This window comes from Pygoscelis adeliae, unplaced genomic scaffold, assembly GCF_000699105.1.
Source record: "Pygoscelis adeliae isolate BGI_AS28 unplaced genomic scaffold, ASM69910v1 Scaffold108, whole genome shotgun sequence".
NCBI lineage: Eukaryota > Metazoa > Chordata > Aves > Sphenisciformes > Spheniscidae > Pygoscelis > Pygoscelis adeliae.
This window is the reverse complement of record NW_008825498.1, coordinates 560,232-574,259: the sequence shown is the minus strand read 5'-3', so window position 1 is coordinate 574,259 and position 14,028 is coordinate 560,232. Positions and strand designations below refer to the sequence as shown.

The 14,028-nt window shown below is 39.1% G+C and overlaps 1 protein-coding gene across 4 annotated transcripts in view; it reads left to right on the top strand.

The window, feature by feature from the left end:
• TCERG1 (transcription elongation regulator 1) overlaps positions 1-13,237 on the top strand; it is a 33,671-nt gene extending 20,434 nt beyond the window's left edge. For all 4 annotated transcript variants that reach the window (XM_009331379.1, XM_009331378.1, XM_009331377.1 and 1 more), the window contains 8 exons: positions 323-441; positions 2,535-2,685; positions 6,994-7,158; positions 8,004-8,186; positions 9,280-9,459; positions 10,422-10,505; positions 10,758-10,858; positions 12,062-13,237. In XM_009331379.1, coding sequence (XP_009329654.1) covers positions 323-441; positions 2,535-2,685; positions 6,994-7,158; positions 8,004-8,186; positions 9,280-9,459; positions 10,422-10,505; positions 10,758-10,858; positions 12,062-12,263 — 1,185 coding nt within the window. In that variant the 3' untranslated portion in view covers positions 12,264-13,237. The remainder of the gene's footprint in view (positions 1-322; positions 442-2,534; positions 2,686-6,993; positions 7,159-8,003; positions 8,187-9,279; positions 9,460-10,421; positions 10,506-10,757; positions 10,859-12,061) is intronic.
• The last annotated feature ends 791 nt before the right edge of the window (positions 13,238-14,028 follow it).

Below are 14,028 nucleotides of genomic sequence, written 5' to 3'. Positions count from 1 at the left end.
AAGAATACAGGAAGTGTCTGCTGTCTTAAACATAGGACCCAGAAAAATATCAACGTAACTTGAGTGTGTAAGAAACTTCTTCACAGGTCTCAGATGATGTGTTTAGATACAGTACACCACGTGTTCAGCAGATTGGAGTAATTTGCATATTCAAATACAAAGAGTCCCTAACCCTTCTTTCTACCTTGTCTATGTTGGTTCTGTGGTGAGAGGAAAGGAAATAGGAGAAAAGGAAAGAAATGGGATTTTTTCCTCCCTCTTGCCTAGAGCTTATGTGGCTTCAGGTTTGTATGTTTTATGTCGGTGACTGGTGTTTCTGTAGGTATTTGATCAGTATGTGAAAACCCGAGCAGAAGAAGAGCGCAAGGAGAAGAAAAACAAAATAATGCAGGCCAAGGAGGATTTCAAGAAAATGATGGAAGAAGCAAAGATTAATCCGAGGTAGGAGCTTCTTTCTTCTTTGTATGCATAAGCTCTATTAGAACGAAGTATGTTGGGTGGTATTAGGTAGATTAACCTCTTTCAAAATGGGCAAAGAGGAGAAAAATCATCAGATATTGTTGAAATCTTCTTTTGCCTACTTGTATTCACCTAACCCATGAAATAATAGAACTTGTGATTTATAACGATTCACATATTTTAAGTAATTTTGAAGAAATCCCCAGCATGCTGTCCGGATTGTGAGAAAGGCCTCATGATCCACCACTAGTTTTCTTTAATAACCCTGTTTCTTCTTAAGGGTATTAATAGTCTCTGAGAAGTACTAGGGAGGTTTCTTCAGTTTGGAGGGGACTGAAGGGATGTTTTTCTGGTTACAAAGTACGTTAATAATAATATGACAGAATGTTCTGGTTGCTTTAAGATAGAAATTATTACATACCCCTCACATTCAGACCTACTTGCAGTGATAATAGCGAGGTGATGACAGTGAATGTACTAACATGCAAGATTTTATTGCTAGAATCGTTTGTTTCACAGCTTTCTTACATAGAGTTCATGAAATATGTGCTTATGTCACCAGATGAGCTCTAAAGCATTTTCTTTCAGCATCTCTTGGCTTATCTGGCATTAATTCTTTTACAGTGAAATAACAACTCATTTGTTTCACTTCAGTTTAATTTTTTTCAGTGACCCGTTTTGGAAATCTGGTGGAAGCCAGTGTTATGTTAACTTTTAAATGACTTCAAATCTGATTAATAACTCTTATTTAAAACACCTGTCTGCTCATTTAATAAAGGTAGCAGTTTCCACAGCAGTAGGCTGGGAAGAATGGAGGCATGGAAATGTTTTAAGAAAAAGTTCATCAGTAATAAGTTTAATATATAATTCAGAGACTAACATGGACTATTATGTTAGCTTTAGTATCCTCAGCTTCCAAGATATCTCCGATGTGTCATGTTGGGACTGACTCTTATCTGATTATGGGTTGGGGTGGGAATAGAGTTCCAGCTGAAATACTGTCTTGTTTAATCTTATCCTTTGTCTTCTGGTTTCAGTGTTTGTCTAAAGATATTGCTGTACTTCTGTGAGTGCCAGACTGGTTTTTTATCATCTATCTAAGTCCAACATGCTCAAGAGTTTGTGTTCCACTTCACTTAAACAGCTCTTGTTCTTCAATATAGCTGTACATTCACTTTCTAATCTTTTTGAATAAGCTACCAAATTCTCTTCTTGTTTCAATTTACCCTACAGCAACAGTAGGCTGGATTTTCCAAGTCTAATTATTTCCATGCTGTGATGAAAACATTCGTATGATTATAAGTGTCTCACGTATTCTTGGGGCCAGATTTGCATCAGAGCTTGGAAAAAGCACAGTAGTGGTTTTTTTCGAGGTAAGTGGCAGTACTATATCTACTGCACAGATTGGAATCTGGCCCTGGAGGTGAGAGAACGGTCAGGGAAATGCTATGGGGATAATGGGTTGAAAGCCCAGTATTGCTGCATCTGCCCATAGTGTTTAAACTATTTTCAGCTCTGTGTGTTTTAAGATTAGGCTATACAATGTTCACTGTAGGAGGAAAAACTGATTCAGCCAGTGTTCTATTGTGACGAATACCAAAAGATGATTTTCTTGGTGGACTCTTAGCATGGTTTGGCTGCAAGTGAATGCACGTAAAATTTTCGGTTTCACAGCTGAGAAATACCTGGACAGACTGGTGGCTGAACTGCTAACCCACAAAAAAGAAGATTTTTGTAGACAACTGAGTTTTTTCATTTCTTCTTCTTGGTTGCATTATGATCTCTCTTCCTACACCTGCACTTTCTGCAGGTAGCTGTATTCAAACAAACAAAAAAAACCCTGTAAGTCTCTTAACAATTCCCTTCACGTGTGTGCGTAAACCTGACTCCTTTCTATATAGTTCATTGATCAAGCATCTCTATAGTGAGACCATGGGATGTTGCCGCCTTTTTTTTTTTTATATATATTTTTAAATTGTGCTCTGGCATGTATTCTAGCAGAAGAAATATTTCTCGAACCTGCTTCCCAGCAAAGACAGCTCTGCCAAATGAGTTCACTTGCCATTTTGTTGCAGAACTACTTTTAGTGAATTTGCAGCCAAGCATGCTAAAGACTCGAGATTCAAGGCAATTGAAAAGATGAAAGATCGAGAGGCCTTGTTTAATGAGTTTATCACAGCGGCAAGAAAGAAGGAAAAAGAAGATTCGAAGACCAGAGGTGAGAAGGTAAGGTGACTTTTTTAGTTCCAGCAGTGTGAATGGTGTGATGCTGAGTGAGATGAGACAAAGCCAGTGCTTGGTTTCCAGTGAGCCTTCTCTGAGACACGGTCCTTCTCTTTCATAGAGGTTTTTTACAATGTAAATACTTCATGGAGATCCCTTTGGTCTTTCTGAACTAACTATTTTAAGTTTGCAGGTATACTGACTTTTAGAGTATATAGAATTGAACTTACATTTATTTGTGAAGCTGAATTTACTTAAATAATAACTTTTTTTTTTGTTTACCTAAGCAAGTAACATTATATTCTTAACTGGAATAATGCCTTTTTTTTTTTTTAAAGTTATATTATCCTGAAGCATTGAAAGGAAAAGTATTCTTGTCCTGTTTGGCTGGAAACCCCAGAACTGTCCATTACCTCTCTGTTCTCTCAGTGGAGGCAGTAAGAACTTGAAATTCTCTGTAGGACGCTCCGTTTAAATTTCAAACGTATTCCATATCTTCTCTTTCCATCTAAAAGCTAGCACTTTAGAGACTTTTTAATCTTCCAGTAAATATATCCTATATATAAACTGCTGCTTATTAGAATTAAAGGTCAGCTATTAAAGATTAATGAATTCCAAATGTCATTTGACCGTATTGTCAATAGCAGGGAGCAGGCTTTCACCACTGGGGAAGCAAGCTACTATGGAGGTGGCATCAAATACTATCATCAAAATATGCAGCCACTTACTTAAATGTCCTTGTGTGTTGTGCGAATGGAGAAAATAACCTCTAAAGCCTAATCATTTTTGACATGTTAAAGTCTGCAATATTTATTTTGTAGTATAAAGTTATTGCAAATTTCACCTACTAAGAATGCTTACAGAAGAGAAATATGCTGAATAACAGGTTAGATTTGGGGACAGTTTCATTATTCAATAAATTGTGCATATTTTTTTTAATCTAGGTATTCTGGTCTAATTTCATTCTGTACTTGATTGTTCCTAAATGTTGACTTATTGCTGATATTTTCAATAAATGATTGTGCTTTCAGAGGAGAACTGATGTAGTTCAAAACTAGACTTTTACATACTGCATTTCAATTATGAATATGGAATTGTAAAGCATTCTTGCAGCTTAATAGTGCAGTTGAAGACTTTAAAAAAAGTAAATATTTGTTTTGTTGTTGCATGATTGTTCAAAAGTTGAAAAGTTAAAAGAAGAGAGATTGTGTTTGTTTGCTTTTGAAATAATGTTTTTTCTCCAAAAGCCTTTTGTAACCATTTTATGTATTCTGTTTTATAACAAGTGGATAGACTTTACAGTTATGTGCTGTGCGGCCTGTCAATCAGTTCAGTCTGACAGCTGTCAATCACTGACACGCAAATATTATGGGATTCCCTAGTGAGGAAAGAATTGGTATCTCTGTGTGGTGACTTTAGCCTCCCGCAGTTCCGGTACTTTACATTTTTTTAGTTTTTTTCCTTGTGAAGTGATGAGAGTTGTACCTGCAATGTGTTAACTGCCAAAAAAAGACTTCTAAATACACCTGAAATATTTTCAGTCTTATTTTCCTTTGATTTTGAAATTGCTTAAAAGATAAAAGAAAATTTAAGGCATTTAACCTGAAGCTTTCTCAGTCTGTTTTAAAAGTCCAAAATCTTTATTTAAGGAGGATCAACTTTGCAGAAATCTTTAACGTAAGGGTTTTAAATTATATAATGTTTTGATTTTGCTTCATTGAGTTATGTCTTATTGGATGGTGATGGAGCAGCCAGCGTTTCAAATCGTTGTTTTTGTTCATGTGGCTAATTTCAGTGAGTAAATACAGTGCTAATACTTCTCAGATGACAGAGGTGAGGAAGTATGCGTGGGTTTGAGGATATCGGGGAAGGGACTATGAGCTGGTAAGGTTGACCAAGCTGCTCATATGCTGTCCCAGGACGCAGCATTGTTGCACGTCCTCAAGATGAGCCATGCCAGCAGATAAACCCGACGTCCCACTTTATGTAGACTTACTGAAATGTTCAGCTGCAAGCATCCTGCAGCCCACTGTGCTGATGGCTGTCTCATCTGTCGTCTATCCTGTATCAAGATCTCTTAACAGTTTTCTTACGTAATATTCTACTTAGTCGAGCTGGTTACTGTGTATAGATATACTCAACTCGCAACATGGTAGAGCTATGATCTTAAAAGATTATTCCTTGGCGAGATGTTTTTGACTCAATTATTTGAGAAGTTTTCGCCTTTTTTTTTTTAAATTGAAAACCAAATTGCAGTACTTGGGCTACATACACTGCAGATGACATTTAAGAAGCATTGAAGGTCTGGAAGTGTCAGTCGTTTTTCTCGGGAGGGAATTGGCTGTACCCTCCTGGTTTTCTGCTGAGCCGGTCGCTAGTGAAGCGGGAGATGGCCCAGCTGGCATCTCGGTGCAGTAGTGCAGGAGCTCGGTAGTGAGCAAGCGCACGGCTTCTGAGGGAGCAAAGGGGGTGCTGCTGGCAGCTCCTGCGGGAGCACCCTTCTACAGATCGTGGTAGTGTTCCTAGGTCTGGTTTTGTGTTGCAGCTGGTGCCACGGTGCTTCCAGCAGTGTTGCGGGTATGCAGTTTTTACCTTGTGGAATACATATAAATGCATACGTGATTTGTGTAGAAACTTTGAGACACCCTTACTTTATAGACTTCTGTAGTAACGTCTGGGAATTGTTTGATTTTTAACAAATACTTCTAATGCCATGGCTTAGAAAGCTTCATATTTTTGATACTGCATGCATGTTTTAAGATGTTTTGAAACAACATTCTTAATTTTACAATGAATAAACGGTTTGCTTAGCATTTTATTCAGCTACTTTAAGAAAAAGTGGTAGTGCTGTAGATGTAGAGCAACTTCCCACTGGCACTAACCAGTTGTTTTCTAATCTCTGCTTACTGTCTTAATCTCTCTGTTGAGATAGTAAAGAAAAAAGCCTATAAAGCCTTTTATGTTTATATGTTAATATTGTGAAGAACTAAAATTATCAGTGGGCGAGGCTGCAGAATGTTGGTTCTGGTCATCATTTTGTTCTTGCATTCTGTAACTAAACACATTTTTAGAGAATCGGGATGTGACAGTTCTCTGGCAAGTCAGAGTTTGTTCGCCTGTCCATCTGCTCGCTTCCCTTATGAACCTCAGTGTTTTGGAGCTAAACTGCTTTTGGTGGTTTTCTTTTTTTAAAGGGATGAGGAGAGGAGATAAGTAGCAAGTAGCTAGTTGTTTTTTTGGTTGTTTTTCTTTTTATAATTAGTGTGCCATAAAGACGGATTTTGTTTTGTGGACCAGCAGGGTTTGGGGTGCTGTGAAGGCAGCATGCTTCACCTTGCGTGTGGAGTCCCTAGAGTCGTTCCCTGGCACCCGGCGAGTGAGGCGAACCAGCCCCTCGCCTCTCTGCTTTGGAGAGATGGAGGCTTAAATGCCAAACCAGACTTCTAAGGAAATAAAAAGGAGAAAATACCTAGGACCTAAAGTGCAGCAGGAACAGGTAGATCATCTACCCCAGAAAAAAAGAGATGTAATAAAGGCACAGCAGTCGCTTTTGCAGCTGCTGGTTCTGGGAGTTTGGATGAAAACGTGTTGCTAGTTGTCTCGAGATAAAATAACTAATGCGACTGATCCTCTGCCAGCCTTTTGCAATGGCTGCTGTTACGGACAGAGTGCTGACATGCCATTTCCAATTGAAAAAGTAGACTAAAACATTTCCTTAAACTTTTACATATATGTGCATACCCATCTTAAATGTAATTTACTTAATTACCCTGTGTGGGTAATTCTTTATTGGTTAGATCCATCTTAAGACATTGCTCTTTATCAGCAGATCCAAGTCTTGACCTCTGTTCATTGTACACTTGGAGGATGAATCCATAAATACTTGATTTGTCTAGAGCCCTGTTTAAACTACATAGCTTATGTAGTATTAATATGCAAAATGCTATAATGTAGAATCAGTAACTTGTTACTTTGATGTATATAAAAAAAGCTCAAAAAAGAAGCTTAAATTGGACTAAAATAATAAAAACTGTATTGGTGAATCATTCTTTAAAGAATATAGTTCATCTTAGATGCAGCAGATCTTAATGTATCTGCTTTAGCAAAATTGTCCCATGGGGAAGTGAATTTTAGATGCGGTTACGTCTAAATTCAGGGTTTTAGTGGCTTCTCTAAATTGTAATGGTATGTAATATTAATATGCTTCCCTCTGTTGGAGGTAAGTTGATTCCTTTTTTTCATAAGAGGAAACTGTTGGGTATTAAAGTATCTTTCTCAAGTATCGTCTTTCTGTTTCTGTCTGTAAAACAGATCAAAATGGACTTCTTTGAACTACTGGCTAATCACCACCTGGACAGTCAGTCTCGCTGGAGCAAAGTGAAGGACAAAGTAGAGACTGACCCCCGTTACAAAGCAGTGGATAGCTCTTCACAGAGGGAAGACCTTTTCAAACAGTACATAGAAAAAATAGCTAAGGTATGCGTGAGACATCCAGGAGTATAACTTTGGGTGTTCTGCTGGTCACATTGCTGTTGACGTGTGAAGTAACTAACTAGAAGATAGACTAATATGTGCTGTAGTTCCATACTAAAGAGAATTCTATACCATAGTTATCTGTAGAAGTACCCCAGAATGACAGCTTGAAACTTAGAAGTGCTGTCCCTGGTGGTGGTGCTGCAGATGTGAGCATACACGTACCATGAACGTGCATACAGACACACAGTATTTGGGAGAATTTATCCAGCAGAGCAAGAAAGGCAGAGACTCCTGTAAAGCCATTGGTTGTAAAAATGGTTGTAAAACTTCAGAAAATACAGACATCACATTGATTACTTCCTACCAGGATGGGCAGAGTTTCCTTTGCTCTGTTTTTTTGTATCAGCTGAGCTTCCTTCAGGAATATAGATGGTTCATAAACAGTTCCTTTGCTGGTTCTTCTCTCTTATTCCAATATTCCTACCTTTCTCTTCCAGGAAATTAATAGTTGAGAATGTAAAACTTGGCTAAAAAATAGTGATATCACTCTCCCCCATCCCTCCCATTATTCACAGTTTGTCACTGTACACACACAACATGTTCCTGAGCGTAGTTGTTCTGTAATCAGCGTTGTGACCAAACTTCTTTCCCCCATGTAAACCGTATCATACTTCAACGTAGCTGTTGAAGCAAAATTTTGTAATCCATAGATCTCAAATCACTTTGAAGTATTTTGTTCCAACACGCCTTTAGTTTGATAACCCTTTAATTTACTTACCTGTCTAATGAAAATATGAAAGGTGTTGTATTCTTTTCATTGAGAGGAGTTTGTTCTTACATTTCAGAATTTAGATTCTGAAAAAGAAAAGGAGCTGGAAAGACAAGCTCGCATTGAGGCAAGTTTGCGTGAACGAGAAAGGGAAGTCCAGAAAGCTCGCTCGGAGCAAACCAAGGAAATTGATAGAGAACGTGAGCAGCACAAACGGGAAGAAGCTATACAAAACTTCAAAGCGCTTCTGTCTGACATGGTGAGATATGGACAGGCTTTCTCAGCTTGTCAGTGCATTCTTTTTCTAACTGTTGCACTATGTAAAAGCTTTTTGGCATTTGTAGTTAAGTTCATATAGAAATAGAATCCTGTTGTCTTCTCCCCATTGACCTCCACTCACTGTTGGGAGTTTTGCCTTGGTTGGAAGAGGTGCTTTGCATTTAGGGTTCATGTTCTGGCATCTTGCCCAGGGAGTTAGTGGATAGCATTGTTCCTGCTGTGTTTCTCTGGAGTCTCACGGGTGATGGCAGATTTTCAGTCATGCTACTGTAAACTTCTGTAAGTCTGTTGGAAAATTAGATACTGTTGAGCATTAGGAATAGTCCCTTTATTTTTGCATTGTCTCTTCTTCATGCTCCAAACACAGCGCCTTTGTCTTACCATTTCTCTGCTATGTTGTAGGTTTACTTGTTCTGCTGGTCAGGCTAATCTGTGAGAGAGCAGTTCCTGTATGGTGAATGTCCTCTTAAGAGAGAGGACAGGATTAGTAAAATGAGTTTTCACCAGTATGTGTACTATGTCCTTGCTCCGTGGTATAAGATATGAAATCCAAACACATTACTAGTGCTCGGTTCCACATTTCAGCACTGAAATCTTTATAAGGGGGCGGGATATAAATGGCTCATCACTCTGGTCTGGTGGTATAGCTAGTAACATAAAGCAACAGCTCCTAGCTCCGGGCTAGAAGCAAGGCACTGCAAAGCTCCTAGTGACTCTTTGGAAATAATTATCTCTGAGGCTGCCTTTCCAGACCACTTACAGTTAATATAGTATGTTATGCACAGAGGAGGGTGCTGGATTTTTCTTTTTGAGAGAATACTCAGCCAGGTCAGTGGGGTATCTCCATCTGCATTTGAACTGATGCAAAGTAATTCCTTCTGCCACTGCCTGTTTAGTATTTACGGGGAAGCTACTACAGTCTCTTACTTAAAAGCTGGTTGGTTTGGGTTTTTTTAATCTTTACTTTGAACCTTAACTTAAACCGAGAGAAACAAAAAAACTAAGTAGTATATAAGAAGTATCAGTGAACTGTAGAAAAAATAGTTTCAAAAAATAATCATCTTCTGGCTCAGGTGCGTTCTTCAGATGTGTCATGGTCTGATACCAGAAGGACTCTACGCAAAGATCATCGATGGGAATCTGGCTCCTTGCTAGAAAGAGAGGAGAAAGAGAAGCTCTTTAATGAACACATTGAAGCACTTACCAAAAAGAAGAGGGAACACTTTAGGCAACTTCTGGATGAAACTTCAGCGGTAAGAGCTGTATATATTCAAACTTCAAATCTTTGCCAGCCCATTGTGATTTATCTTTTTCTGGTTTTCTATCACACAATCTGATTTGTTTGTTTTTATTTCCAGGGCCCCTTTGCTTCACCACTATCTCTTCTTCTTCCTAACAAAATTTGTGCATTATGTTTCCTTACCTGTTTATCTTGAGTTTTATTTTGGTTTAACATACAGTTCATTTACATTTAAATTTCTAATCAGTGATCTTTTTATCTCCTGCAGGATTTTACATTTCTTCAACACTGAGTTATTTGATACTCTTTACTATATGGCATCTTGCTCTTTCAGATATCCAGTGTGTTTGTCTCAATGAATATCAGTATATAATCTTATCAAGTTGATCTGTTTTGATGTTCTCCTGCTTTATCTTGTGCTACTGAATCTGAACTTTTATTCTGTGTAATGATATGGAAATCTATCACCTATTCTGTGTATTGTGGGGTTTTAGTGAGTCTTACTCTTTTTTAGTTACGTACCAACTTCAGTCAGCTTTCTCTTAACCTGAAACTTTTTACCTCATTTTTTAATGCATTAGTCAAAAGTGCTTAGAACATTAGGCAGATTTTTAGTGTGATAGAATAAAATGAGACACGTGTAATTCTGAAGCAAGTTTTCTGTCGGTAATTTTTAACAACACACTCATATACATAAATCTGTACTAAAAAAGACTTTGGGATGTAAATTATGTTTGTGAGGACTTTGATCTGAAAATGCCATCTCAAAATGCTAAAGTAAATATATGAAATCAACTAGTTAAAAATACGAATGTAATAGTATAAATAATCAAACCCCACCACTTAAAAATACAGCAACAACTTTGTCAGTGGACTTGGGAGATATTTAAAAGCTTCAGATGTAGCAATATTTACATTCCGTATTCTTAGAATCTAATTTTCTTTTAATTTAACTATTTTTGCTTCTTTTGAAAGATAACTTTAACATCAACATGGAAAGAAGTGAAAAAAATCATTAAAGAAGATCCAAGGTGCATTAAATTTTCTTCGAGTGACAGGGTAAGTGGTTTGCATCGCTGTTGCTAACTTTCGGTATAGTGCAGGATACAGAGAAAGTAAGTTAATGGCTGCTGAAGTGGTTTCTGCTTTATGTGAACAGAACTATTATTGTTTAATACTTTTTAAAATTAAAAATGTAAAAGATAAGGAAAAATATAATTAACATGTAATTATTGCTTATGTTCAGTATGTTAAGTCACATGAAGTACTGAATCTGCATTCAGTGTTTTAAGCTTATCTTTTTTCTTTCAGAAAAAACAAAGGGAGTTTGAGGAATACATTAGAGACAAATACATTACTGCCAAAGCTGACTTCCGAACATTATTGAAAGAGACCAAATTTATAACGTACAGGTGTGTAGCATAATGTCAACAAAGGACTAATCTTTTTATTGTGCTTTTCCACATAAACGGCAACAAACTGATGCCTGTTTTTTCTCCTAGCATAAGTTGATGTCTAAGTTACACTTTTACAACCTTACATAACCTGTCCAAAAAAAAAAAATTCTGCAGCAGCTAGAGACCTCTTTTTACTTTATTTTGACATTGCTGCTGCTGCTGACTAACAAGTAAGGAAAATCAAACCAACACAGGTGTGAGGTTCTCTTTGGCTTCGGAATAGTATTCTGTGACTAGTACTCTGAGCTGTCAGGCCATTTTGTGGTGAGGGCCATCTTTCGCGTTTGTGTTAGTCTGTATTAGTCTGGGTGGTTTAGACTCAGGAGGGATCAATACTGAAGTGAGGACTCTGTTTCAGGACTTTGGAGTAGACAGCAAAGAAATACTGGCTCCATTGAAAATTTTATTAAAAAACCCATAAATAATTTGCCTGGTTTCTGTGGGAGGATTTCATTGAAAGGGTGTGCCTTACAGGTGGGTAGATTTACAAAGTAGTTGACTTTTTCACTCAGTTTCAGGGGATAGTAAGACTGATAGAGAATCTTGGGTATGGACCAAAACAAGTTTCCTATCAGAAACACGAGTTCACTTAAAAAGAAGAAATGAAACTGAGTTCTTTGGATCCTAATGAACTGCACGGTTCCTTTGCGGTCAGCGCTGTAGTGTGTTGGAGTTCTGGTTTCAGGTGGTGCTGCTGGCAGTGAGCTGAGTGACAGTGCTCCAAGCGGGTGCTGTTAATCAGTCAAGCTGTACTGTAGCTGAGACTTCCACATCCAAATTCTAATTGTTTGCCTCATTTAGATGCCAAATTTAAAATTCTGTGGGTTTTTTTTGTCTTTGTATAGTTCAGGTAGTGCTGTACAAGGCCGTTGCAGCCAGACACGAGTCTTCCATGGTGCTTAATTAATGTAGCACAAACGTAGGCAACAAGCCTTTATTTCCTGTGCATAGAGTAGTTGATGTGCCTAGTCCTGACCTAAAGCAGCGTCTTTCTAGCTAAGAAAAGGCCTCTGCCCCTTTCCCCGCTTTGCCTTTCATTGACTCTACCTGCGCTTTCTTACGGTGAGGGCAGCTTCTCTGAGCTGATAGCAGCCACCGCCGGGAGCAGGGTGGGTTCCCGGGGCGTTCTCAGGTGGTAATTCTTACGCTTGCTTTCAGATCCAAAAAGTTGATCCAGGAGTCAGATCAGCATCTGAAAGATGTAGAGAAGATATTACAAAACGACAAGCGATATCTGGTACTTGACTGTGTACCAGAAGAGAGACGCAAACTCATTGTGTCCTATGTAGATGACCTGGACCGTCGAGGCCCACCTCCACCACCCACAGCTTCAGAGCCTACAAGACGAACGACAAAATAGTTACAAAATACCCTTAAGCCAAGGGTATCTGTTAAATCAAAAAGCTTGCATGAGCCATCTGTCAGGTTTATACATATACATTACCGTGAATATATTGCAAAACCATCTGAGGAACAGAGGAAGAAGCAGCATTTGTGAACATAAAGGTCTCGGGGTGGGCAGGGGGGAAACCAACAACAAAAAACCCACGTTAAAGGTATTTATGAGTTCCTTTGGGGCATGACTGACAAAAATCCGAACATGTGGGCTGTGTTTGGTAACTTCAGATCTCGGAGCAATGCAGTATCTGTATATGAGGTGCGGATGTCTGATATTTGGAGGCATTCTTCTCAGCAGTGTCATACATGTGAGTCTTAAGGATGACCGCGCTCGTGGTTTGAACTTGTACTACGTGTGTGCCACCAGCTTCCTAATGGTTACCCGCGGTCCCTGGCCGAGGAGGTGAAATGCTGTCTGGTAGCTTAAATTATTGATTACTGAAGACCGCGTTCTGGAAACACAAGTCCCACTTCTCTGCTTGCTTTCACCCTTGCAAATGGAACTAAATCCATTAAAGCCAGAGTTAGAACTGAGAGAGGAGAATTAGGACTAAGAGACCAAATTAAATTTGTTCACAGGTCTGCTTTGTTCCTTACCCTATCCATGAATTAGAAGCAAAATCAGGTTGCTCTGCCCAAGTGAAGATTTGTCTAATAATTTTTACTCGAAGTTGGAAACACTTGGTAAATAACCGTGGTTACCGGAGCAGAACAGGACGGTTGTATAAACACATTTTTATTTACGATAAAGTGATCTTTACATACTTCTGGATTAGACTGTGGATTTCCCCTCTGGGCAATTCTTGTAAACAATACTCCTGTTTTGAATGTTAAACTTGTGTTTCTAAAGTTTAATTTTGAAATGTTGGGATTGTTCAGTTTATGTATTTGAACTACAATAAACCAACCCTTTTTATATATGGATTGTACAGGCCTAATATCAGTTTTTGTTGGATTTTGTTGGACTTGTGAATTTACGAGTAAAGCAAACAACTGAAGTCATATCGCCTAAATTCTTGGCTGTGTTTGGCAAAACAGTACCTGAGGCACTGTGCAACATCGGATTAAACTTCAGCAGCAGCGTCCAGGTCAGGGTATGTGCAATGGGGTGCCAAGCAAAATTATTTTCTAGTTTAGTTCTTCAGCCTTCTGCTTAAATATGAGATGGTAGGGATGGCGGTGTCAAAGTATTTCCTTCTGTTTCTTCTGTGTGTGACATGGATCTCTTCCTCTGAGTTGAGGGGTGGGGAAGGATTGATTCTTCCATGAGAAATTGATTTTCTTTTTTTTTTCTGCTTTTCCCCCCCGCAAGTCCTGTGTTGGTGGCCAGCCATTGGGACTTGCAGTCTGAGCACCGAGGCGGAAGGTTGTTCACAGAGATGTAGACAGCTTGGGAGGGGTTTGTACTGCTGGCATCTGAAACGTGGTGCTTGTAGTAAGAACGTACTCCCTAAACTCGGGGCAAGCATCGCTCCTCTCTCTCGGTGCCTGCCTGCTCCAGGCAGCGTGGCGGTACCCAAGCCATCGGAAACCAGCGCGGGGCAATGCCTTTGCTGGGAGTGGAAGCGGAGTAAGGAGGATTGTAGCTTGCGTAAAGCCAAAAATGTTAGACCCTGTGGGAAGTGTGGTTCCCCCCTGGAAGGTGCAGAAATCAAACTCTGACTGTGTGCGGGCCGGGGGAGCAGGGGGAGGCTGCGGAGCGGTCTGCAGGGGCCGCGGGGAGCCCT